The following is a 27,283-nucleotide window of genomic DNA, read 5'->3' on the forward strand; positions in this document are numbered from 1 at the left end:
TAGTTTTTAATGTCTGATGTTTTATTGTGTTGCTTACATTTTGCTGGAAGCCGCCCAGAGTGGCTGGAGCAACCCAGTCAGATGGGTGGCATACAAATAATAAAATTATTATTATTACTACTACCCTGCTAAATGCAATGTCAGAGTGGTTCAAGAAGACTGAAATCTCCCCCTCCCCAACCGCCATTTCATACTGAGGAATCGAAGACAGAGTGGGGTGTGTGGTTTATTTTATTATTGATTAACTGATTGGATACTGCCTTTCTGCCAAGGCACCCGAGGTGGTTCACACTTTAGACACCAAAAGAAACACACAATATGGAAAGCAGACAGACAGAGTCCACTCATGTCCGCGGGTTGCTGGTGGTCTGTGTGCTCCGTGGCTTGGGCTCCCCTTGCTTTTTTCTGACCTCAAGGCATGCAAGTCTCCAGCAGCCCCCAGCGAAGGTAAAGGAGCAGCAGGATGAACCATCATCACTCAGCAGTAGAGAGCCTGCTTTGCTTGCAGAAGGTCCCAGGTTCAATTCTTGGCATTGCCTGATGAATCAAGGGAGGCTTTTGAAGGCCACATTATCTTCTGGGGCAACCTTGGACTGTGGGAAACCGGTGGTGGGCAAGCAACAGAGCAGCCAGCATTCTCCGTGGCAGCTCCTAAGCTGCAGGATTCCTTCTTCCCAGAGGTACCATGACACCTTCAGCGTAGAGCTTCCATCATATGCTGAAGACACGCCTCTTTACCCTGGCCATTAATTTCAGCAAGTCTATCCTGAGTTGGGCTAGCTCTGGATACAACCCCATGTTTTGGATCCGCCCTTTCCCTGCTGCCGCAAATTATTTTAACTAATTTTAATCTTGTTGTTATCCTGGGGCCTTGTGGACAAGGGTGGGTAAGAAATCCAGTAATTATTATTGTCTTGTTATTAATAATAAAGCTGTAGATTCTCACCCTTCCCACAAACATATAAATATCTCCCCTTCTGAAACCTGTGTTTGTGTGTAATATTCATGTACAGTATAGTGATCAGTTAATTCACAACCTTGATGGCAGAAAGTGAGGAGGAATTAAAGAACCTTTTAATGAGGGTGACAGAGGAGAACGCAAAATATGGTCTGAAGCTCAACATCAAAAAAACGAAGTTCATGGCCACTGGGCCCATCACCTCCTGGCAAATAGAAGGGGAAGAAATGGAGCCAGTGAAAGATTTTACTTTCTTGGGCTCCATGATCACTGCAGATTGTGCCAGCAGTGATGAAATTAAAAGACACCTGCTTCTTGGGAGAAAAGCAATGACAAACCTAGACAGCATCTTAAAAAGAAGAGACATCACCTTGCCAACAAAGGTCCATATAGTTAAAGCTATGGTTTTCCCAGTAGTGATGTATAGAAGTGAGAGCTGGACCATCAAGAAGGCTGATCTCCGAAGAATTGATGCTTTTGAATTATGGTGTTGGAGGAGACTCTTGAGAGTCCCATGGAATGCAAGAAGATCAAACCTCTCCATTCTTAAGGAAATCAGCCCTGAGTGCTCACTGGAAGGACAGATCGTGAAGCTGAGGCTCCAATACTTTGGCCACCTCATGAGAAGAGAAGACTCCCTGGAAAAGACCCTGATGTTGGGAAAGATGGAGGGCACAAGGAGAAGGGGACGTCAGAGGATGAGATAGTTGGACAGTGTTCTCGAAGCTACCAGCATGAGTCTGACCAAACTGCGGGAGGCAGTGGAAGGCAGGAATGCCTGTCGTGCTCTGGTCCATGGGGTCACGAAGAGGCGGATATAACTAAACAACTAAACAACAACAAATAGTGATTCTGCTTAGGATGGCTTTGTTCTTTGCCTGTTGAGTATCTTCAGAATCCTTACCCTTTTTTTTGCACTTGGCTTTGGGGGCAAACACCATCCTGGCCGTCTCAAGCGGCAAACGCTCCTGGCTTGCCAGCATCCACACAGCATGTATGTGCAGTGTAAGCTCATCACATGCGGTTATCTGAAAAACTGGTTGCAGGCAGCTGTGCTGCTCCGTGTTGATTTTGCCACATTTTCCATCATTCGCATTGCTCCAATAACAAAACAAAAAAACCCGCTTTTAAACAGCACGATTCTCCTGGACTGTCCTGTTTATTGCTGATCGGAAAGCAGCAACAGCCCCTGCTCTCCCAGGTGAAAAAAATAAATGTGGAGGGCAGGAAACCAACTGCAGCCATGTGTTCCATCCTCTTTGCTACTGGTTACTGACTCGGAGCTCTGGAGTCTGTGATTGGCTGTCAAATAGGAATGGCCACTGTGGAAAGATGGTCTCCTCCAATGATGGGCGAGGGGTGGTATAAATCCAGGAGGGATGATTGCGCCTTTTCTTCTAGTCTCTTCCAGTGGATGCTCCCCAAATACTCTTCCTCATTTCCAAAAAGTCCTCTGGGTATCAGAAGGATGCAGGAGAGGGAGGGTGGGGGCGGGGGGAGGATGAAAAGACTGAAAACACTTCTCCCCCCTTCGGCTTAGAATGCCTGTAAGGAACATCATCTTTTCAGAAACTGACGAAGTGTGGCAGCCAGGGAACCGAAAAGGAGACTCTAGTGCACAGTGGGCAGAGATCATCAGCCCATCTCCTTTCAGATCAGGAACCAAGGAAGCCCACAGCAGGGGTTTCCCACAGAGACACACATCTTTTGGTGGCTGGTGCAGAAATATTGGCGCAGGTGGAAAAGGCCAGGTGCAATACGGAGAGAATGATAACCTGTGCTGAGACAATGGGGGGGGGGGTTAGGGAGGGAGGGGAAAAAATGTTACACGTCTCATACTAAAAGAGGGAGGAAGTTGCATTGCCAGTATGCAGTGTGGGAGAAGACTTGGGATTGTCTGCTCAGATTGGCAGTTTTGTCTCCAGGGTTTTGTCTTCTCCATCCATTGCTACCTGAGACCCTTTTAAATAGGAGATGTCTGGCATGCTCAACCACTGAGCTATCGTTTCTTTCCCTTTCACCCAACTCTGTTTTCACTTGAACAGAATGCTTAATGGGTCTAAGAGCAGTGGGGGGGGGGGAACCCCATCATCAACTGACATTACAGACAAAGGAGCCATCAGTTTGTGCATTTTAAATTAAACAGGTAAGTTAATGTGTAAGCCCTCCAAATGTCCAAATAGGCATCCACATGAAATTGAAATATGCCAGTTGCAGCTTTGTCACGCTGGCCACATGACCCGGAAGTGTCTTCAGACAGCGCTGGCTCCCGGCCTCTTGAGCGAGATGAGCGCGCAACCCTAGAGTCGGACACAACTGGCCCGTACGGGCAGGGGTACCTTATACAGTGGTACCTCTGGTTACGTACTTAATTCTTTCTGGAGGTCCGTTCTTAACCTGAAACTGTTCAAAACCTGAGTCACCACTTTAGCTAATGGGGCCTCCTGCTGCCGCCACGCCACCAGAGCACGATTTCTGTTCTCACCCTGAAGCAAAGTTCTTAACCTGGAGCACTATTTCTGGGTTAGCAGAGTCTGTAACCTGAAGCGTATGTAACCTGAAGCATATGTAACCTGAGGTACCACTGTATGCTCAAATGTAGGCAGGACAAGAGGTTAGTTAAGGAAAAGAATGAATATTATTAGAAATATGAAGTTGGAGAACTGTTATACATGTGATATAATGAAATTCAGATAGAGGGGATTCAAGGAAGTCAGTTATCAAAGTAATGAAATTATGGATGTGAAGTAATAATCTCTTTTGAGGTTTTTTTCCTCTTTTATTGTATGTTTTGTAATGTTTTTTTTTCTGTGATAATTGTGAAAATCAATAAAAAAATGGGGGGGGGGGATGTAGGCAAGATGGCGAGGTCCTCAGACAATCATCATACTGTGTAGGGTTGGAAGGAACACCTAGTGCGGGAATCACAGCTAGAGAAACGCTGACAAGTGGCCACCTGAACTCTGTTTGGAAACCTCTAGTGAAGGAGAATCCACTGGTTGTGGTCCTCTCCTCTGGAGCAGCAGACAGCAAGCTTGCTCCAACTTCCATGTGACAGCCCTTTAGATATTTGAAGATGGTAACAGACGATTGATATTTATCCTACTAGGGGTTGCAAAATCCTTTTTATTGTGTGTGTGTGTTCTCCTGCCACTAATCCCCATATGTCAAGCATATAATTTATTACAGTGGTGCCCCACAAGACGAATGCCTCGCAAGACGAAAAACCCGCTAGACGAAAGGGTTTTCCGTTTTTCGATGCGCTTCGCAAGACCAATTTCCCTATGGGCTTGCTTCGCAAGACGAAAACGTCTTGCGAGTCTTGCGATTTTTTTCGCTTCCCCCCCCTTTTCCTAAGCCGCTAAGCCGCTAATAGCCTTTTAGCCGCTAAGCCTTTAATAGCCGCTAAACCGCTAATAGCGCTAATCCGCTAAGCCGCTAATAGGGTTGCTTCGCAAGATGAAAAAACCGCTAGACGAAGAGACTCGCGGAACGGATTATTTTCATCTTGCGAGGCACCACTGTATTGCATTAAAATGCAAACAGGACTTCCACACCTGGCTCAAAACTGCACCTGACTCCGGGGCGGACCAGCTGTTTTGGACACCAGGATCTCTCACCTGCTAGGCTGTTCTCAGACGCCCGTCCCCTCCTCTGCCTCAGGGGAATCCTCTTCGGGTTCTGCTCGTGGGGCCAGCTGGGCAACGGGGGCACTTCCCAAAATGCCCCGGCGGAGAACGTATGGGCAAGAGGGACCGGATGGGATGTCAGCAAAACCTGCAGGGGAGAAACGAGGCCAGATTTGCTAAAGCGGACACAGTGGTGGGGGTGTCCTTTCTGCTATGTTTTCAAGTTGAAAAGAATCTCTTTTCACCTGAAAGGTTTGCATGCAAACTATCGTATGCATTCCCCCTAATATAGCACCATCCCATGCTCTTCAATGCACTTTCCCGTTAAACAAACATTTTATATACATTCTAACCGTATTTCTGGCTGCATTTTTGTTCTGCTCCATTCATTACGTCATAGTTGTGGCGCCAGCTAGGCTCGGCTCCCAGTGCAGTGGAACCGGTTGTGCTGCCTTAAATCCGCCTCTGATTTAAAGCACTATTATACTGCTTTAACAGCTACGGGCTCCCCCAAAGAATTATGGGAGCTATTGCTTGTTAAGGGTGCTGAGAGCTATTAGGAGACCCCTAACTCCCCTCACAAAGCTGCCGTTCTCAGAGTGGTGTAACAATCCATCTCTCTTCACTGGGAACTCTCAGAATTCTGGCTCTGTGAGGGAAAAAAGCTCTCAGCACTCGTAGCAAACTACAGTTCCCATGATTCTTTGTGGGGAGCCATGGCTGTTTAAAGTGGCATCATAGTGATATAAATGTGGTCTGTTTAATTGGGCCAGTCTGCTACAAAAAGCCTCCTCCAGCCCTCCTCAAAGGGCCGATGTCAAGCAGTGGCAGCTCAGAACAGGACTTTGGGACAGATGCCCGGGGCCTCACTGAGCAGATAAACAAGGGGGGGCCCTCCGAGAGTAACCAGGCTTGCTGCTAACCTTATTTAAAGTTATATATATATATAAAACCATCAAAAAAAGGGTTTCCACTGTAAGCCCATTAAGTCCAGACTCTAAACTCACCTCATGACACCACTGATGGCCTTGTGGTGCTTCCTTTTTCTCTTCCCAATTTCCCACATACCTTTCATGACCACCTCAGGGAGCCCGTAGGGTTCATACTGAGTGTCATCAAAGGCCACAGAGACACGTTCCCTGCGCCGATGGCCACAGTCTGGTCCCTCAGTTTGGGTCTGGACATTTCGTCGGCTCCCCTGAGACAAGGGCTCTCTCTTCTGGGAAGCTTCAGGAACTGCAAGACACAGAGACCTTGAATTAGGGTACATATACACCAGATATTTAAAGCACCCTACCCAACCACCCTGGGAGTTGTAGTTTGCCCCTCACAGTTACCATTCCCAGCACCCTTAGCAAATTGGGGTTATTGGGGGGGGGGCTGTGTGTTCTAAATGTAAGGTGTGCTTGCAACCTAAGGACAGTGCAATGACAAAAGAAGAGATGTCTGGTTTCCCCCATGACCTTCCTGTGCTAAAAGGAAAAACATTGCTATTTCAAAAAAAAGGGAAATATTTGGCTCCATGTTCCTCCAAGGAATCCTGGGAAATGTAGTTTGTTATGGGTCCTGAGAGCTGAGAACCCTAGTCCCCTCACAGAGCCACAATTCCCAGAGTTCCCTGGAAAGTACTCAGAGAACCGGAGCTCTGAGGGGAATAGTCTCTCAGCAACCTTGACAACAGGATTTTTTTTTGGGGGGGGGAGCCATGGCTGTATAAAGTGATATCATAGTACTTAATGTATGCTGCTGATGATTTCCCAGTGCACGAAACAAGGTACAGTGGTACCTCGGGTTACAGACACTTCAGGTTACAGACTCCGCTAACCCAGAAATATTACCTCGGGTTAAGAACTTTGCTTCAGGATGAGAACAGAAATCGTGCAGTGGCAGTGCAGCAGCAGCAGCAGCAGCAGCAGGAGGCCCCATTAGCTAAAGTGGTACCTCAGGTTAAGAACAGTTTCAGGTTAAGAACAAATTAAGTTCTTAACCCGAAGTACCACTATATTCCTCTTCTCTTCCGCGCCCAGTTTGGATTCTCTCCCCCCCTATAGTCTATGCCCCCCCCTTACCATCTGCCGTCTCGGCTGCTTCTCTGCCGTTTCCTGAGCCAGCCAGTTCACAGGGGCCAGTGGTGTCCTCCTCTCCTCTTTTCTGGTGCCAGGCCTCCCAGGTAGCCAGCTCCTTGCGCAGGTCCAGGTTTTCCTGCTGAAGCTGGGCAAGAGAGGCCTCCAGCTGCAGACAGAGAATCACCCATGAAAACAGGCACTGCTAAGAGCTCACCCACACTTCCGCTTGCCCCCTGCTTGATTTGCACTTTCTAGACCTGGGTCAGAGCCGTTTTCCTCTCGCCCCGATCCTTTCCCAGGGAAAACCCAAGCTTTAGTGCTAAACTGGAGCAAACATCAATCCAGAGAAAACCAGAACTGCAGCTTGCTCTGATTGAGAGCCTAAGAGTGATTTTCCCCAGGGGAAAGCAGTGCAACAAGTTGGATAGCCTGAGGCCTAATTTCAAAAGGCTGCTTACAAGAGATTAGCCCAGACACCTGGCAAGAGGAATTTTGTGCTTAGCAGCCCCTCCCCCCAATATATATATATATATATATATATATATATATATATATATACACACATATGTATGTATTCCAAATGTCATCACTCTCTCTTTCTTTAAATAGTGTAAGCCTTGGATCTGGCTTTTTTTCCTTCTTCCTCCGAATTCCTTTTCCTTTTGTGCAGTGTCTTTTATATTGCAAGCCACAGGCAGGGACCGATAGCATCAATGACCTTTGTAATCTGGTCCAGGGGCCTTTTGTTTTGGCGGAACAAAGACACTTTCAACAATTAAAATCCATAAAAGATTCCTAGCACACCTCGAGGAGAAGAAACTTACTTGTTCCTGGACTCCCGGCTGCACCTGCTTCTCTTTGGGCAGACCAACATCTGCAACGCTCAACATGCCTCCCTGCAGCTGGGCCGACACCAGAGGGACCTCTGAGGTCTCGCTGCCTCCGCACACCTCCAAGGTGTTTGAGGGGCTTTCTGCATGGTGCCCCTCTGCCTCCCTCTGCCCCAGCAGAGCCCGCAGCCTCTGGCCCTCGGCGTCGGCCATTTCCAAGGCTTTCTTGGTCTCCTCCAGCTCCTGGCGGAGGCTCCTCATCAGCTGCTCCTTCTCCTCGGCGTCCGCCAGCAGCTCCTCCACGTGGCGGCTCTGGGTCTCCATGGCTCGCGCCAAACGCTCCGTCTGCCTCCCCAGCGTGGCCTGCAGGACCTGGAGTTTTTCCTGGGCCAAGATGGCTTGGGCTTCGGCTTGGGCCTTGCCAGAGGCCAAGTCGAGGGGGTCCTCCTGCAAACCTTCCACGTTCCCCTCCGGGTCAGGGGTCCTGCCTCCTTGGCTCTCTGCCTCAGTTTCCCCATGGGCCTGCCGTGTGGCTGGCGCATCTTCTCCTGTTTCAGACGTCTCTACGTCCGAGGTCGGCTCCTTCCCCGGCTCTGCCGCAGCCTCGGGTTCAACCGCCCCTCCATCCTCCTCAACCTCTTCTGCCACAACCTCTTCTGCCACAGAGACTTCCCCACCAGCCGCCATCACTGAAGCCTGTCCTTTGCTCCTGGGGGCCTGGCAACCCCCATGGATCTCTGGGGAGCCCTTTGTCTTTTGCCAGGCCGCCGCTCCCACCATTGGGCCCAACTGCCTCTCCTGGGCCCAGGCCCGGCTTTTCTCTTGCTGCCAGCAAGCCTCAAGGAGGGTTTTGCGTTGGCTCTCCGAGGCATCCAGGCGCCGCCGCAACGTCAAAACCTCGGTTCTGAGGGCCTGTAGTTCCTCCCGGCCCCGCTCCGTACTCTGGGCCCGGGAGCTCGGTGAGGGAAAGCCTGAGGAAAGAGATGGCATAGAAGAGAAAGCCTGAGAACAGTGATATTTTGTAGTTAAAAGAGATAAAATCACAATTTCGCACTGTGGTGGTCATTCAGGTCTTAGATTTTAAGTGCACACTTCCAAAGCATCATGGGAATCATAGTTTGCCCCTGTACGGAGCTGCGGTTCCCAGCACCCATAACAAACTACAGTTCCCAGGGTTGGGGGGGGGGAGCTGCGTGCTTCAAATGTGCTTTGAAAGAAGCCCCAGTTAAAACAAAAATTGAACTGCACACGGCAGATTGCTAGTGCTGGTGGGTGTGTGGAGAGAAAAAGCAGCAAGCAAAATTTCAGCGGGTCTACTCTGAGGTAACGGTCATATGTAGCAGAATCTGATTCAGGTGTGCCTAAATCAGGAGTCAGGATCTGGAGGCAAAAATATTGTGTTCTACCATTCTGTGTATAAATCTTGCTTGCAATGCTCCCTTGTATTAAAAAATATATATTATGGGTTGGGGAGGAATTCAACGTAGTGCTAAGGAGATCACTCTGTCAGCAAAAGCATTTCGGCTTGCCTGGTGGAAGGATCTGCCCTCTCTCCCCCCCCCACCATTCGGGGGGGTCTCCCAACCCCCAAAGACTTGGGGGACATGGGGGGCAGAGGAGGGAGCCAATGGGGGAGAGCCCCACTGCACTAGTGAAAGCTCTTGTGCAAGCTTTCACTAGTGGGACACATTCATTGAATCCAGCCCCATATATTTCTTTTAAAGAAACATACAATTTAAAAAATCCTCCATTCTCCAATTCTTTACACCTGGACAACAGGAAAAAAAATGATTTAATTAGAGTTCCTGGAAGTTCAAATGCAAACTTCTGAATATGAATGCACAACATTTCAATTCCATATTTTTTATTACTAGGCATTACGCTTATAAATAGCCACACAGACACGGCACTCACCTCTGACACTGTCCATCAAAAGAAAAAAATATTTCTGTTCCTCCCCACTCAGGAGGAGTTCAAACACAGTTAGTGGGGGAACCAGTTCACCGGTTTGTCATCCATTAACTCAGTAGCCTTAAATCATCCAAATTTAGGATTGCGGTTACATCCCTAGTTTAAAGGGCTACTGCTCCTTTAGAACTAGTACAGTATAGGTAATAAAATCTGGAGCAGGAGTGTGGTGCAGTGGTTAGGGTGCTGGACTAGAACCTGGGAGACTAGGGTTCAAATCCCCCCACCCAGTAATGAAAGCTCGCTGGGTCATCTTGGGGGGAGGGGGTGGCTGTCACAGTCTCTCAGTCTAGCCTAACTCACAGAGTTGTTTTGAATATGAAATGGGGAGTGAGAAGAACCACAAACTCTTGAGCTCTTAGGAGAAAAAACTGGAGTATAACTATAACCAGGAATGAACACAAAAGAACAGCACAGTTAACAGAGTTTTAAAGAAAAATAAAAACCTTCTTGCTTTATTAACCTGCAAACGTGTTCCCTTGGTAGCAAGGGATTGCCCTACAACTGAAAAATGACATAATACAGTAAGCAAAATAGGGTGGAATCCAAGTAAGTTCTGCTTGTAGTAAACTTTATTTAAATGAATAGCCATATCTATTAATTTCAACGGTCTACTCTGAGTAGGACACTGGATAAAACCCATACACCTACATGAAAGCTACATATCATACAAAATATAATTACAATATGCATATTTCTATAGAACCATGACCAGGGATAAATATAACAAGGACTGAAGGCTCACGATTCTTGCAAAAACAAAAACAAAAGCAGACTGCTCTTTATATCACTGCCATCTAACACAAACACACACAAAAACATGTGCAGTCTCACCTTTCAATTTGGTGTGAGCTCCCCTTTTCTCAACTGGCTGCTCCAAGCGGGAGGAGCTTATGCTACGACGGCTGCCACTAGAGGGCACCTTTTCTGTCCCAAGCAGGCCCTGTTTTGAAAGTGGGCGTTAAGAGCAGAGAGGTCAGGGCACAAGGCAGAATGCCAGTTTCCCCACCCATGTCTGTCCAACGGCTGCCTCGATACCCCCACTGCAAAAGAGAAAGTTGGCAAAAGAAAGGAGTCTGGGTTGTTGTTTTCTTGGAGACTATTATTCTGGTCCACCCATTTTTTTCTGGTCGTGGCCTTTTCCTTCGCTGCAAATATCGTGGCAGGAGAGCTGAGTTAAAACAACTCAAAGAGTACTTTATTAATTTTATGGTAAAATGCCATTCCAATAAAACCTGCAGACTGTTGTTCCATACTTACATTAGACACATGTAAGGAAAAAATTGAATGCGGACACTGTCAAATCACTGAACCATTTAATACACTGTTAAGCGGGTGGCACTGTGGTCTAAACCACAGAGCCTAGGACTTGCCAATCAGAAGGTCGGTGGTTTGAATCCCTGCGACGGGGTGAGTTCCCGTTGCTCGGTCCCTGCTCCTGCCAACCTAGCAGTTTGAAAGCATGTTAAAGTGCAAGTAGATAAATAGGTACCACTCTGGCGGGAAGGTAAACGGCGTTTCCGTGCGCTGCTCTGGTTTGCCAGAAACGGCTTAGTCATGCTGGCCACATGACCCGGAAGCTGTACGCCGGCTCCCTCGGCCAGTAAAGCGAGATGAGCGCCGCAACCCCAGTCGGCCATGACTGGACCTAATGGCCAAGAGTCCCTTTACCTTTTTAAGGCTTCAGCTATTCATGACTCTCTATAAGGAAGCACGAGTGTCTGCAGGTCTGACATTAACCGCATTCTCTGTACCTAACTCCAACTCTGCACAGGCCTCAATGGTCAGTGCAAAGGCTTCTGGGATTGCTAGGCGCTGTTTTCGCACAATTTCTGCCATTTCCGCACTCTTTTAGGGCCACCCTTGCCCCTTTCTGTGCCACTTCCAGGTTTGCAGCGATGTGCCCATGCGCAGTTGCCTGTGCCTTGAATGCATGTAAATGGGGAGTTGCCAGCACATTTTTTAAAAATTCAAAAACGTGGAGAAGCGGCAGTTCAGTGGCAGAACACCTGCTCTGCATGCAGAAGGTTCCTGCTTCAATCGCAGTTTAAAGAGGTCTTAAAGGGAATTCTCTCTGCCAGAGGACCTTAGACAGCCACTGCCAGGAACTTAAAAAGAGAGACAAGAGTGTGAAACCGCCAAGTCGTAACTTATCCAGGAGCCCATCTAGAACAGCATCCTGGTCGCACAGTCGCCCGTCAGATGCCTATGGGAAACCAGCAAGCAGGATTCGAGCACAAGAGACTCTCTCTTCTTGTGGTTTCCAGCAACTGGTATTCAGAAGCACCCCAGCTGTAGAGACAGATCAGTATCCTGCTACAAGTCTCCATTAACTTAGTGACATTTCAGTGACGGCGTCATCATCAATCGCGGCTGAGTCCCAGTGCTCTTTTTGCACCCATGGATTCTTTGTACTGCAGTTCTGCCTGAGCTCCCTGTTTGAAAGCAGCCCATAGCACATGCATATGGTTTACATTATGTACTGTATTATATTATATTGTTATGAGTTTGGGGGAGGAGGGAAAAGGCTCTGTGCAATACCTTTCTAACCCCTGGATCCAGCAAGCATTAAAACATAAGCCAGGCTAGCTGCCTGTGTTGAGTAGGGCTGCCATACGTCTGGATTTTCAAAGGCGGAATTGACATCCAGGGGGAATTTCCAAAATGTGGTGCTGGATTTTAGACAAGTCAATCGAAAAATCGTAGGGTTTTGGTTTTTTTGTAAAAGTGCTCAACAACTTTCAGGGTGTCCTGGTCTTTACTTTTGAAATATGGCACCCCTAGTGTTGAGGCGATAGCCTGGGAGATGGGCCATTAAGGAAAACAAAGGAAAGTGGCTCTGTGCAAGACAGCAAACTCATGGTTAGTTAGAAGAAGGACGAAGCCAGAGTTAGAGTTTAGTCACAGTGATGTGACCTGGAAGTAAAGCAGCAAGCCAGAGTGAGTTTGAGAGCCGTGATTGATTTCTGTTTGAATCCAAGGCTGCAGCTATGAGAGAAGCAAGACCCTATTGGAGTGCAAATGCTGTAAAACCCTCCACTGTAGGCTCGGATTGTATATATATGGAAATAAACCATCTATCATAAGGACACCACGGTCTCTGCTGTGCCTCATTTCCAAAAACAAACATGAATCCTTGATAAGTGCCTGAAACTCCTGAAACATTCAGAGATTGGGGGGGGGGTGTGCAACAATATGTTAGGAAGATTAGCCCACCTTTTGCTGGTGCCTGCTTTGGCGCAGGTCTCCCACATCCACTGACGGCCGCCTCCCTCTGCTTTCCAGGGAGCTGCTCTGGAACAGAAGAAAAAGAAAGGAACTCCAATCCATTAGAGGGAGGCAATAAATGTCAACCGTTGCGCCGCTACTTGAAACGTCCTCACCTGAGCAATAGCCCAGTGGCCATTGGAAGAGAAGGATGCTGAAATAAATGGGCCGTTGGCCTGAACCAGCAGCCAGACTCTTATGTTATTAAGAGGGGATAGCACCCTATGTGTTATTGTATTATGGGCTATGCTACAGCCATGAGGGTAAAGGCAGAGGTGTCTAGGCCCCAAATCTACACATCTATCTTTCCACCCTGTTGCCAGGCAGTTGAAGAATTATCACAATCAAGGGCACAGCACAGGACCATTTTGAGGAGAGCGAGGAGCAAGGCTGGTGAGGGGTGTCCTCTGGGAGGGGGCCTGGGCCGGGGAAAGCCCTGAGGACCACATAGGGAGGCCTGGAGGTCACACACTCCCTAGCCAGCCAAAGAGGCAGGAATTGTGAAGCCCTGCTGGTTCCCCTGGTGTTGCAGCCAATGGAGAGCCTGGATCGGACCGCTCTGCAGTCAGCATCTTGCATAAAAGTGCCTGTTGTCGTCCCCCGCCCCGCCCCCTGCAACCTCCAGGGCTGCCAAGACTCCCTTGATCTGTTCCTGAGAAGAAGCTTGTAAAAAGGCACTCGGCTGATGAGCCGCAGCCTTGTAAAACTCTCCACCGGCAGATTGGGGGCCGGCTGGGGGGGGGGTGATGGGAAACATTGGCTGCTACCTTCAGTAGCATTTCCTGCGAAGAAACACAGGCGATAATTAATGGTGCTAATAATTGCGCCCGGCCAACCGATGAGGACACGGGGCCTCGTAAAACATGTCAGGCGGTGTATGAGGAAGGGGGGGGATACCCAACCAGCAAAGTTGCTTCGTCGTGGTTTTGCGCAGAGCTGAGGCCAGGATTTAGGGGGTGGTTGTGGATCCCCTTTCTCTCTCACACCAACAGTAGCTGGTGCCCATTTGAACCGGTAGGGCAGAAGGTAGGGAGCCCAGCAGTAGGTGGCGCCAGAGCCAATGGCAGGCAGAATCAACTAAAGCTAGTTTGGTCCCTATCTACCTTCCTGCTGAGTTCTACAAGGGGCAACGCTGAGACCAAGGAGGAGGACTCTGGCAAGCAGGGCCATCGCCTGGACTGGCTGTAAGAAAGAAGGCAGGCAGGTGGGGGCTGCTTGAGGGCAGGCCAAGGTTGGTGGGGCAGTTCCCCATTTGTCCTGATGGACCAGAACTTCATGATGTCGGTTTGTTTATCTTTTTACAAGGCAGGGGAAGCCTCATTTAAAAGAGAGTGGGGTGATTTGGGGATCATTTCCATCCTTTCCTTTCCTTTTGCAAATTCGTAATTACAGTTCTCCCATGCTACCCCAGCGAGGGGCAATAGATGCACCCTATCTGCGGCAGTTTGGGGGGGGAGCTAACACTTTGCAGGCAAGCCTCTTTCTGAAAAACAGGTGGTGGAGCTCAAAGCTCCTCCACCAAGCTGGAAGCCTGTGCTGGGCCCAGGGGTTAACCCAAGCAACGCAGTCCAGGTCCGGTCCCGAATCCAAGGAGTCCACGAGGAGTCAGTCCGACAGGGCCAAGGCAGGAGACAAGGCAGGAAACCAGGCTAGGTCAGGCACAGGGTCTCAGGCAGGTTCCAGCAAGCAGCAATGTTGCTCCCGCAACCTGGGGCAGGGTCCAACAGCCTTTTATCTTTGTCAGGGTAACAGCCGGTCCTGATCACCTCCCTGTCTTGCCCGAAGTCAAGCACTCCTCCTGCGAGTACTCAGGTCTCTCCTTCTCTCAGACCTTAGTCTCTGCAGCTCGGGAGATGCCAGTGGGTTACTAGACCCAGAGGCCGCCTCAGCCTCCCTTGACCCAACCGGTAGTGGAGCAGCTGTAAGTGATTGCCCAGCTGAGGGCAACGAGGTAATCCCCGTATCTGGAGCCAGGGCAGGCTCAGGCCCCTGACTCGGCCCGGCTGGTGCTTGTTGCAGGGGAACGTGTGCAGACTGGGGCTCTTCAGAACCAGACCCCAGACTTGGTTCCGAGTCCGAGCCCGAGTCCCAGGCCATCACAAAGCCCCCTGTCACAGGACAGGCAGGTAGGGGCACAGGAGCTGTTTAGGAATTGAAGAGTCAAACTAGGGAGGGCAAGGCCTGGATTCAAATCAGCCCAGATCCCCACTCAACCATTACAGCTCTTGGATGGGGCTGCTAGAGCAAGAATTGCAATCACTCCTCCTCTATCTGGAATATTAATAGCCCTCCTCACAGGGTTGCTTGTGGAGACAAATGAGGCCATTATGGTGAGGCACAAGCCCCCTGCACAGTTGAAAAGCGAAATTAACAGCGCCCCTTGGAGAGGACAAGAGGATGCCTTATCGCTTTTGGAACCATGCAGGTTTAATGTCTTTATGTACCCCTCCCACAAAAAGCTCTGCCTAATAATAGTATTTCTTAAAAGGAGCCACGCAAATGTGTGCATAAATTTGGTTGGGATTAGATACTTATGAGGGACATGGGTGGCGCTGTGCGTTAAATCACAGGGCCTAGGGCCTGCCGATCAGAAGGTCGGCGGTTCGAATCCCCACGACGGGGTGAGCTCCTGTTGCTCGGTCCCTGCTCCTGCCCACCTAGCAGTTCGAAAGCACGTCAAAGTGCAAGTAGATCAATAGGTACCACCCCAGTGGGAAGGTAAACAGCATTTCCGTGCGCTGCTCTGGCTCTCCAGAAGTGGCTTAGTCATGCTGGCCACATGACCCGGAAGCTGTACGCCAGCTCCCTCGGCCAATAAAGCGAGATGAGCGCCGCAACCCCAGAGTCGGTCACGACTGGACCTAATGGTCAGGGGTCCCTTTCCCTTTCCCTTTTAGATACTTATAGGCCGCAATCATCCACCTCCCGCCCTTTCTCCTACTGCTGTCCTCTCTTCGTGGAAGTGGCAAATTTGGCCTACCAGTTTCTTCCACAATATGGCCCACCAGGGTCTCACCAAAATGTATGAGTTTGCTGCCAGACTGGTTTTGCAAGACCCAGAGGTTTGGTCAACAGGGCGACAGTAGCATAGACCCCTCCCGTAGCCTCAACACCAGAGGTTTGGTCAAGCAGGTCACCATGGCATATAGACAAAGGCTGGCACTAGAGCTGTGTGCTCAGCCTTAAGTCAACCTTAAGTTGGAAGGGACCCTGATGGTCATCTAGTCCAACCCCCTGCAGTGCAGAAAGTGTTGGCCCAACGTGGGGCTCGAACCCATGATCCTGAAATTTAGAGTCTCATGCCTACTCACCTCTGTCTGGCCGCCTCGCTGCTTCTTCCACTGAGCCAGCTCAGCTCGGATCAGCTCCAGCTGCCCCTGCAAATTCCACAGTTCCCTTTCCTTTTCTTGCATCCGGGTTTCTGCTTTGCCAAGAGCGAGTCTCAACTCTGAATGGCAGAGGAGGGGAAAGGCATTGGTGGGGAACCATTTCCACCCTGAGGGCCACATTCCCTTCCGAGGGCCACGTGGTGGGCAGGACCAGAGTCTAAAGTGGGTGGAGCAATGATGCAAACGCTGCATTTGCATGGTAACCTCACACATTCCCAGCAAGGCCAGGGAGAATTGTGGTCCGGGGAGAGTTCTGAGGGCCGGGCGGAATTCTGAGGGCCGCATGGTTTTTAAAAACCTACAGACCACGTTCCGCTACCTTGATTTTCCTTCTCGAGCCTCTCTCCCATGGATGCCAGTTCCGATGCCATCGCCTGGGCCCCTTCGCCATTCTCTGTGGGGATGGGGCTCCCGGGTGGGGCACTGGGACAAGCCGCTTCTTGCTGCCAGGAGGCGGTGGGGCTCTCCTTCCCGCAGGGGCCTCCGACGGCAGGGCTGCTGTCCTGAATCTGCTGGAAAGTGGGAAAGGAGTAAGAGAAAGTCTCATGGTCCAAGACCAGCTTTAAAAGCAGACTCTGCCAATCTGATGCCTTTCAGGTGTCCTAGACTCATAGCTGTCAACTTACAGATCTGAAAATAAGGGACCAGCAGCCTTGAAAATAAGGGACCAGCAGCCAAAATAAGGGACCTGCAGCCTCACCTGTTCCAGGCACTCCAGTCTTCCTGTCCTCCTGCAGTCTGGTCAAACTCATGCTGGGTAGCTTCGAGAACACTGTCCAACCAACTTTGTAACCAGAGGTTCAACTGAATAGAATCTGAATCACATGCACCACAAGGCCTATGCAGCCTCAACTTAAGATGGCTCCCCGGCCTGGCTTTGCACTGCAAAATTTGCAGCAGCACGTGCAACAAAATGGCGTCCAGCATTCAAAAAACCCCTCAGCTTGCATTAACTAGCCACACACAAGGCATGCAAGCTCCACCCCCGTCATTCTTAGACTTCTTATTGGGTGAGCAACACAGCCAAGCAACACAGTTGGAGCCTCCCTCCTCCCTGGCCGGCAGGGAGGGAGGGAGAGGCGCTGCTTCCTTTGAAATATAAGGGACATTTAAGGGACATCCATCAATAGGGACAGCAGCGGGACATGGCGCTGGAAGAAGGGACTGTCCCTTCAAATAAGGGACACTTGACAGCTATGCCTAGACTACAAGTCCCATCGGATTCAGCCAGCGCTGGCTAATGGGAGCTGGAGTCCTAAAGCCTGGAGGGCACCAGCTGTTCCAAAGCCACATTAAAGCAATACTCACACTTGCTCCAGCTGCAAGGGTCCTGCTAAGCTCTGCTTTGGCCTCAATGCCACCTAGAGAACAGAGGGAGAACTGGTTGCCCAGGGAACCAATTTGGGCCTGCAGATTGAATAAAGCCTACCTGTGGTAGTAGGTTACCGTATTTTTTGCTCTATAAGACGCAACAGACCATAAGACGCACCTAGTTTTTGGAGGAGGAAAACAAGAAAAAAATATTCTGAATCCCAGAAGCCAGAACAGCAAGAGGGATCGCTGCGCAGCGATCCCTCTTGCTGTTCTGGCTTCTGGGATAGCTGCGCAGCCTGCATTCACTCCATAAGACGCACACACATTTCCCCTTACTTTTTAGGAGGGAAAAAGTGCGTCTTATAGAGCAAAAAACACGGTATATAGACACGAGCAAAACCACTCCGCTGTGGACTACCACCCCATCTCCAAGCCACCAGAGTTTTGATTTTCCTCTTCCCTCCGTGTCCCTTTTCCCTTGTGTGTCGTGTTTTGTCTTGTTTTCAGATTGTAAGCCTGTGGGCAGGGACGGCCCTTGTAGGAGCCTTTTGGGATGAAGGGGGGGGGTACAAATGCCCTAAATAAATCTAAATCCCTCAACTGACAACCCCTCCTTTTCCCTCCCCCCCCTCCCCACGAAGTCACAGAAGCTGCCTTGACTCTTTCCCGTGACTCTTCAGCCGCTAATTCCACCTCCATCTGGCAAAGCCTCTAATCCCCGGACGTAGGAAGAGGCGCCTCTTGCCCGCTGGCTTGGCCTAAGAGGACCCTGTGCCCTTTCCTCATCTTCCGGTTTCTTACCTTCGGCCCACTGCGTGGAGGAACCCCAGCGGGGGGGCAGGAGGGCCAAGTGGGACTGCGACTGCAGCTTGTCCAGTTCGATTTGGCACCTGGAGGGAGGCAGAGGAAAGGAAACAGGAGAAAGAAGATCCTCCACAGTCATAGGCAGTGTACCTGTGTGTACCAGTCTGCAGCGAGATCCTGTACCTGGGTGACTTTTTACTACAGCTAATGGAATGGACCAGCTTTTTTTTTTAATGTTTCATGGGGTGTTCCAAATAAAGAACTGATCCAGGAAAATAGAATTTAAGAAGTTTGAATCTGTTGACCTAACGTATTTTGTTTAGGGGCATTAAAATGTAAAGGGACCCCTGACCATTAGGTCCAGTTGTGGCCGACTCTGGGGTTGCGGCGCTCATCTCGCTTTATTGGCCGAGGGAGCCAGCGTACAGCTTCTGGGTCAGGTGGCCAGCCTGACTAAGCTGCTTCTGGCGAACCAGAGCAGCGCACGGAAACGCCGTTTACCTTCCCGCCAGAGCGGTACCTATTTATCTACTTGCACTTTGGCGTGCTTTCGAACTGCTAGGTTGGCAGGAGTACGTTGGAATTTGGCTCGGGATAGCAAAGCATCCTCTCAAAAACTCAGACCCTCCAAGTACTGTATCCCTATTTTCAGGGACAGTCCCAGATTTACAAAAGCCATCCCGGTTTCTGATTTAATCCCGGAATGTCCTGCTTTTCCTTAGGACATCCCTATTTTCATCAGAGAAATGTTGGAGGTTACGGAGTTATCTGACCCCCAAGCCATCTGAAGGCAGCCCTGGATAGGGAAGTTTTTTAATGTCTAATTGTGTTTTTATATATGTTGAAAGCCACTCAGAGTGGCTGGGGCAATCCAATCAGATGGGTGGGATATAAATAGTAACATTATTATTATTATTATTATTATTATTATTATTATTATTGAATAGGACGTCACTATTTTCATTGGATAAATTTTGGAGGGTATAAACTCTCCATCAGGCTTTATGTTTTGTCCTTGACAAAGAAGTCACCTGGAGTGGCTAGGGCAACTGAATCATATGGGTGGGGTATGAATGAATGAATGAATGAATGAATGGAGGTTTTGTGGTAGTCACCAGCTTCGAGGGTTTTAAAAGAGGATTAGACAAACCCATTGCTATCACTGGGTACTAGCCACAATGGCTATGCCACTGTTGGGAGACGTATATCTCTGATTCCCAATTGCCGGGAATCCGGAAGTTTGCTGTTATGCTCAGGTCCTGCTTCCCGGAGGTGTCTAGTTGGCCACTGTTGAGAACAGGATGCTGGGCTACATGTTCTCTATTTTTACCCCACCCACCCTGATCCATAATTCAAGAGGTTAACATTGTTTCTACCTTACATGGTTGTTGTAAGACTTACTGAGCGAATGTAGACAAAGCATTTTGCATGCTCCAAACGCCAGCTTTTATTACCAAAGGAAGCTCAGAGATTTTGCTACCTGCACAGATTTATGGAAATCAAACTAATCTGCATATATCTGCTGACTGTGCTATAATTTCTTCTGCTCCTGTAAGCACCAGGCATAGCAAACGGCCGTCTAGGACACTGAAGCCCTGTCCTTTGAGCCATGGAAATCCAGCATACGTAGTTCCTTCCCTCTCACCTGCGATTTCATCAAGCATTGCGCACCCCCTTCCTTCATGGCCTTCAGGTCTAGAAACTTGTTTTGCTATTTTAAAAGTTGTTCCTAGGATCCCTGCCCCTGGCTACTGAATTCTGCTTCCACCTGACAAGCCTGCAAACCTGTGGGGCACAGACTGCTGCTTTCATCTCTGTCCTTGTGACGCCAATCCCACCGACCCCACGAATCCCAGCTACGTTTCCTGCACTGTACCTACGCAGCTCTTCTTCCAGTTCCGCTTGGCGTCGGGTCGCCTGAGCGAGCTGAGCCTCCAGGCAGCTCAGCTGGGCTTCTTTGGCTTGCAGCTCCTGCGCCAACCGCTGACGGCTACGCTCCACTTGCTCACACGCCTCGGCCAGACTCCGGTTCTCCTGAGAGAGAAGGGCCCATGAGGCCCGTTCGTCTTCGTGCTGCAAAGAACAGCGAGAGATGAGCCGCATTAAAACAAAACCAAAAAATTGCAGTGTGGTTTGTGTCCACGGAATCATAGAAGGGACCCAAGGGACATCTAGTCCAGCCCCCGCCAATGGAGGAATCACAGCTCCAATCCAGCCCTGCTCAGAGGAGACCTGTCGAAATGAATGAAAATGCATCACCCAATTTCAGTTTATTGAAAACTCTGTTGGATGCAAACCAATGTTGGTTATACATGTGGCCCTCCAGGGCTCTCTATCTGGCCCTCAGGAATCTTTCTGGGCCACATACCCATCCTTTGCATACACACAGAGCTCGTTTTTGCCTGCCTGGAATGTGCCCTTGAACTCTGATCGTGCCTCTTGCTTCTCTGGATGGAGCGCAGAAAGGTGTGTAGGGTTGTATGTAATATTTGCATTCCTTGCTCCACCCACTTTTGCCTAGGGCCCCACCCACAATTAGCATGTGGCCCTCAGAAGGTTGGCCAGAAGGGAATGTGGATCTTGGACTGAAAAAGGTTCCCCACTCCTGCTGCACATCCTGCCTATATACTGTAGTGATATTCCTTGCTCCAAAATGTGATTCCGCTGGGTACATTCTGAACACTCCGCACTAAAAAAATCAAGTTTCATGACCCATATATAGATACTGCATTGTTTCCCCTGGTTTATTGCACTTCCAGTGCTTCTTCCCAGCTTGCAGTCTGGTTTTTTATTTGCCAAGAAAGAACAGATTATAGAAATATTCCTGAGTTTTTCTCCAGTATCACAAGAGCTAGAAGCTTGCTTTTTGATAAATTTCAAAAACTTAAAAGATTCATACCCTCCTTTTTTGCTGACTACCAATCTCCAGTCAGCCATGGACCTGCGATTGGCCTGGGCTTAATCCTCTACCCCTGAGCTATGGGGCAATAACCACACGGGCCGACCTTGCAGGGTCCGTGCAAGGACTCTGAGATAGTACATGCACCATAAATTGAACGTATGGGAACAGCAATACATAAGCACTATGCAGAGTAAGAGCCAAGACGGCCTATTGGTTAATGCAGCTGTCGGCAACTGGTGCCCTCCACAGGTTGTTGGAGTACAGCTCCCATCAGTTCTTTCTGGGGCTGATGGGAGTTGTAGTCCAACAACTTCTGGAAGGCACCAAGTTGGCAAAGGCTGGGTTAATCGTATAAGTTTCATATTTGGTTCAAATATCAGCTCACTCATAGCTCACAGGAGATTAGAAGCAAATTATTAGCCTCAGCACCCCAGCAGGCTTGAAGGTGGCTTGCTCAGTTGCTGGCTATTGATAGGTAACCTCCCAAGTGCTCTTTGTTCTTAGGGCTTTTGTCTTTAAACGGAACAGAGGACCATCCTCTTTAAAGTAGGACACATGGTCACCCTGGGCTAGGAACTCTATGCAGCGTGTCTGCAGTGAAAGGGGAGGGTGAAAATGTTGTTCTACCTTACAGGGTTGTTGTAAGGATAGCTCTGAAGCACACCCAAAAAGCACTGTATCAGTTCCATGACCCAGGTCAGGGGTCTGCAACCCGCGGCTCCGGAGCCACATGTGGCTCTTTTACACCTTTGCCGCGGCTCCGGGGCGGATACTAGCGAGGGGAGGAGGCGCATTGTGCGCCCCGACACTCCCCACTCTGGCGGGCGCTGTACTGGCTGTGACGTCGCATGGGGGCGGTGCGTGCGTTAGTCACACACCGTCCCGACGTCACCTTCCCGCCCGCCCGCTATATTGAAAGGGGCATGTATGGTGGTCACTACTACATTGTAAGGGGCATGTACGCTGGTCACTGTTTTGAAGGGGAGTGAAGAACACACACACACAAAAAGGTAACATGTTAATTTAACGTTTATTTCTATGAGGAGGAGTAATTCTGAGGGATCAAACAAAGAAATAATAAAAAAGTGACAAAAAAGTTATTTTTATAATGACGAGGATGACATTGGGCCCTCATTATTAATTATTATTTACATCAGGCACTGATTATGTTGCAATGGTTTTGCGGCTCCCAGTTTTTTTTCCTTCGGAAACGGGTCCAAGTGGCTCTTTTTGTCTTAAAGGTTGCAGACCCCTGACCCAGGTGCTCATACAAATAAACTGTGTACATTTGAAAGTTTTCAGGGACGGGTTTTGGTTTTTTTTCAGATCGAGGACCACAAAAACCCCTGCTACCTTACACACACACACTTTCCTCTGTCTTCCAGCCACACAAGCGAGAGGCATTGTCAGACTTCAAGGTCACATGCCAGCCAGGAGGGGGGAAAAAGAGGACTAATGAGGGGGTGGAGCCGAGTATATCATACAGCCTGATTCCTGAAAGCCAGAGAAAGATGCCTGAGGGCCACATTTGGCCCGCAGGTCTAAGGTTCCCCACCTCTGGATTAATGCAAAGTGCTGGTGCTGACCTTAAAAGCCCTAAATGGCCTCAGTCCTGTATACCTGAAGGAGCATCTCCACCCCCATTGTTCAGCCCAGACACTGAGGTCCAGCTCTAAGGGCCTTCTGGTGGTTCCCTCATTGCAAGAAGGGAAGTTACAGGGAACCAGGCAGAGGGCCTTCTCAGTAGTGGCACCTCCCCTGTGGAACACCCTCCCATCAGGTGTCAAGGAAATAAACAACTACACGACTTTCTGAAGACATTTGAAGGCAGCCCTGTACAGTGGTACCTTGGTTTACGAACTTAATCCGTTCCGGAAGTCCGTTCTTAAACCAAAGCATTCTTTAAACCAAGGCGTTCTTTCCCATAGCAGCGGGGGACTCAATTTACAAATGGAACACACTCAACAGGAAGCGGAACATGTTCTGCTTCCAAGGCAAAATTCACAAACCAAAACACCTACTCCCGGGTTTGCAGCATTCTTAATCCAAGTTGTTCATAAACTAAGCTGTTCTTAAACCAAGGTACCACTGTATCCGGAAGTTTTTAATGTCCAATGTTTTGTTGTGTTCTTTTATACTCTGTTGGAAGCCACCCAGGGTGGCTAGGGGCAATCCAGTCAGGCAGGCGGGGTACAAATAATAAATTTGGAGAGTATAAATACCCTCCAAAATTTTCTGGTGAAAATTGGGATGTCCTGTTCCATAATAATAATAATTTTACCTCACACATCTGAATGGGTTGCCTCAGCCCCTCTGGGGGGCAGCTTCCAACATATATAAAAACATAATAAAACATTGAACATTAAAAAACTTCCCTATACTTCAGCCTTCAGATGTCTTTTAAAGGTTTCTTCAGGAAGGTATATTTAAATACCTTTTTCATTTCATTATAGATCATTTCCCAGAATGCCTTAATCCTTGGGCACGTCCACCAAAGGTGAAAGAATGTACCTTCAGTTTCTTTACATTTCCAACATTTATTATCGGGCAAATGATAGATTTTTGCAAGCTTGACTGGGGTCATGTACCACCTGTATATCATTTTCATAATATTCTCTCTTAGGGCATTGCATGCCGTAAACTTGATACCTGTGGTCCATAACTGTTCCCAGTCAGCCATCATTATGTTATGTCCAGCATCTCCTGGGCATTGTCGGCCAATTGGTGCCAAAGAAGGACAGAACTTTTTTTATGTATGCTACAACAGCAGCAAGAATACTCATTGCAAAGTATTGGAAGACACAAGATCTACCCACTTTGGAAGAATGGCAGATGAAGGTGATGGACTATATGGAACTGGCAGAAATGACTAGCAGAATCCGAGACCAGGGAGAAGAGTCGGTGGAAGAAGATTGGAAGAAATTCAAAGACTATTTACAGAAATATTGTAAAATTAATGAATGATAGAATGATGTTGGATAGAAATTAAGTGGTTTCCAGCTGTAATGCTTTAAGGGAATATGAAAAATGGGTTGTTAATAGGTAAAAATCTAACGTTACTATTTTAAGACCAAAGATTAGGATAAATAAAGAGGGTAAGGATTTGCTGAACCAACAAATTGACCTGGAATACAAAAAAGGGAGGTATGAGGAGGTCCAGGAAACAAGCTAAGGAAAAATAAGTAATGGAAAAATTGAGTGGTTTTTAATCATTTTTATTTTGTATTTTCTTTTTCTTTTTCATTTTTATATTGTATCATTTGGAAAATCTTAATAAATATCTTATAAAAAAAACACAAACAGATGTCTTTTAAAGGTTGTATAGTTACTTATCTCCTTGGCTCGGGGGTCGCATAACTGCACACCGTCCAACATTTCTCCAATGAGAATTGGGACATCCTAAGGGAAAGCGGGACATTCTGTAAATCCGGGATTGTCCCTGAAGAATAGGGACACTTGGATGGTCTGCATTATTGTTATTATAACAAATGGAGCCCCAAGCCGGAACCACAGAAACCCCTTGCAGGGCGGATGTGCCCAGAGCTGGGAGCCTCTTGCCAGGTACGAGCTCCCTGCCCCACGGCCCCTGCAATTACCTTCTGCCTCTGTTTGTGCATCATGGCCTCCAGGGTGTCCAGTTGCACCTGCTTCTGCTGCCGCTCCTTTTGCAGGCGCTCCAGCCGCTGCTCCACCTCGGCGATGGCCCGCAAGGCCCGGGACGGCAGCCCCACCTTCCATTCCTCGCCCGGCCAGCTCATGGTACTCTCTAGAGGTGCTCCTGTCCGGGCCTGGCTCATGAAAGGCTTCCGCTTCTCCCCCCAACCAGGTCTCTCTCTCTCTGGCCTCCCAAGGACAGATTGGTGGGATTAAAAAGCCAGCCAGGGCTTACAGCGGCGTCATGCAGAGGAGCTGCCAGGATACTTTCCTGTGCAGCCGGCCGGGCAGGAGCGGGTCAGCCTACGCCCAAGGCTGGAGAGCATGGCAAAGACCCCCTAGTTTCAAAAAGCAGCAGCCAAATCTCAGGGCTTCTACTAAACTCTAATCGCCACCATCTCTAGGGAAAGGAGTTCAAACTGGTCTCAGGGTGGGGGAATTAAGAGCACACAGTTGGGCGATTTTAATTTTCCCGCTGGGCCAGACCTCAGCCTTCCCCGCCATTCTAAAAATTTAATCCTGATTTTTCCAGCTTGCCCTGCTTAACATTCTCATGCAATCTGCCTTTCTAGGAGCGTGCAAGAATGAGGAAGATCAAGGCAGGCATCAAATGTTCTTTTAAAAAAACACAGACAGAGAGAGGGGAATCAGAAGAGGGGCATTAAACCTCCGCTCAGAAAAATAAAAAAGAGGCCCTCAACTGTCTCTTGTGTAAAGAATTAGGGCTACTAAACTCCCCCTCCTGCTTCAACAGGCTTCACCCATGAGCTCCCAAGCCCCGCCTTCTGCACGTTAGGGGTGGAGTTTCAAGCCCTACAGAGGCCTTCAATCAGAAGCAAGAGTTTAAGCAGCCCAGACATTGATGCTTTTGAATTATGGTGCTGGAGGAGACTCTTGAGAGTCCCATGGACTGTAAGAAGATCAAACCGATCCATTCTTAAGGAAATCAGCCCTGAGTGCTCACTGGAAGGACAGGTCCTGAAGCTGAGGCTCCAATACTTTGGCCACCTCATGAGAAGAGAAGATTCCCTGGAAAAGACCCTGATGTTGGGAAAGATGGAGGGCACAAGGAGAAGGGGACGACAGAGGATGAGATGGTTGGACAGTGTTCTCGAAGCGACAAACATGAGTCTGACTAAACTGTGGGAGGCGGTGGAAGACAGGAATGCCTGGCACACTCTGGTCCATGGGGTCACGAAGAGTTGGACACGACTAAACGACTAAAAAACAACAACACATCACTTTACAGTGGCTTTCTCTCTGTTTGATTCAGGTGTGGATTGCAGTGGAGGTTGCTTCATTCGAGTGAACTCCTTCCTAACTTTTTACAACCAATCTTCAGGGTGGCCCTTTTTGCCAGCTTCCTCCTTAAGTCTCAGCGTTGCCCCCCTTGTGGAACTCAGCAGGGAGAACGAGGACAAAACAAGCATTAGTTGGTTCTGCTTGTCATTGGCTCTGGCTCCATCTAGTGGCGGGCTCCCTGCCTTCCGCCCTACCAGCCACCATTGGCAAACATGGCTCCTGGATGCCATTACGGTGTGTGTTGAGTGAGGAGTGTCTTCCAAAAGCAGTGAACAGGGGTTGTAGCTCCGCTCTCTCTACTTAAGTCCAAACGGGAAGAGGAAAAAGCAGCCAGTGAGCTGCAGGCCCAGGAATGTTCCTGGCAGTTTTTTGCTTTCATTGGAAGCACAGGCTGTTTCGCCAAAGATTTAAAACAAGGAGACCTCCCCTACTGGTACACAAGGCTATTTTCCCAAAGCCACACCCACCTGCCACACTCCTGAAGTCGTGCAGTGTCAGGTGTTGGGCAGGTAGAGGTGCAGCTGCAGAAAGTAGGTCTGAAATCGCCCCATGTATCAGCTGGTGTGGGGGGAATTCAATCCTGCTCAGTTCAGGTGCCCCATTGAGTTGCCTAGGCTGGCATGCCTGAATCCTGCAGGAAGCAGGATTGAACCCCCATGTATCAGCTCACACATACAGAGTCCAATTATGCTCAGGTGAGCCAGCCAGTGTTCCCCTCACTCCACAACCAGTTTAAAGGTTTCCTCCCTCTCACCATGTTTAGGGGGGAAAGATAAGTCTTCCACTTATCCACAACAGATAGCAATAGTGTCCACAAGGTGCACATTTTATTTTGGGGTTGAGGTTTGTGTGTGAGAGAATGTCTTTACAGATCCAACATTTACCAAAAAGAAATATTTTGTCACGTGTTTCAATCTGGTTTTAGCTTGTTGATTTTAATATGTCTTCGAATGTTTCAAATACTTGTCTTTTACCGATAATTATATTTATTCTTTCTGCAAACCACTCTGAGGTTTTGTTACAATCAAATAGTATATAAATGTTGTGAAATAAACCGATTCACCTGTTCCATGGTACTTACTTTGCTATGTTTTTATGCGTAAGAATGCTTGAAAAAAGTAATTTTGTTCAAATGAATGGGGGCAATGTAGCCCTCAAGACGGGGCTCCGATACCCATTAATCCCCAACCAGCATGGCCA

General features: G+C 48.8%; 1 protein-coding gene across 5 annotated transcripts; it reads right to left on the minus strand.

Annotated features, from left to right (window-relative positions):
* On the minus strand, window positions 1-27,255 carry LOC308465554 (uncharacterized protein). 5 transcript variants are annotated; one of them, XR_013980498.1, is made up of 14 exons: window positions 24,724-27,255; window positions 20,102-20,298; window positions 18,223-18,311; window positions 17,416-17,468; window positions 16,427-16,619; window positions 16,030-16,166; window positions 12,668-12,745; window positions 10,286-10,394; window positions 7,478-8,454; window positions 6,657-6,819; window positions 5,656-5,823; window positions 4,579-4,735; window positions 693-2,733; window positions 1-651 (listed from the first exon to the last, which is right to left on the minus strand). XR_013980498.1 is itself a non-coding variant. In XM_080985537.1 (13 exons), exons 1-12 carry the CDS (start codon window positions 24,922-24,924, stop codon window positions 4,593-4,595), a joined length of 2,505 nt encoding a protein of 834 aa, XP_080841663.1. In that variant the 5' UTR covers window positions 24,925-27,255; the 3' UTR covers window positions 1-2,733; window positions 4,579-4,592. The 5 variants fall into 5 exon arrangements, 4 of the variants coding, with proteins under 4 accessions (XP_080841663.1, XP_080841661.1, XP_080841662.1 ...); XM_080985537.1 differs by having other exon boundaries at window positions 1-2,733; window positions 16,427-16,616; XM_080985535.1 differs by having other exon boundaries at window positions 1-2,733.
* Between the last annotated feature and the right edge of the window lie 28 nt (window positions 27,256-27,283).

This window comes from Podarcis pityusensis (assembly GCF_964106645.2).
Source record: "Podarcis pityusensis genome assembly, chromosome: 16".
NCBI classification, from domain to species: Eukaryota; Metazoa; Chordata; class Lepidosauria; order Squamata; family Lacertidae; genus Podarcis; species Podarcis pityusensis.

Excerpts from the sequence above, each read along its gene's own strand:
- LOC308465554 (XM_080985535.1), bottom strand. The coding sequence starts at position 24,924 with ATGAGCCAGGCCCGGACAGGAGCACCTCTAGAGAGTACCATGAGCTGG. Across the intron at positions 18,312-20,101 it reads CTGGAAGAAGAGCTGCGTAG|GTGCCAAATCGAACTGGACA; the intron begins GTACAGTGCAGG and ends GCCTCCCTCCAG. Across the intron at positions 16,620-17,415 it reads CCCTTGCAGCTGGAGCAAGT|CAGATTCAGGACAGCAGCCC; the intron begins GTGAGTATTGCT and ends CCCACTTTCCAG.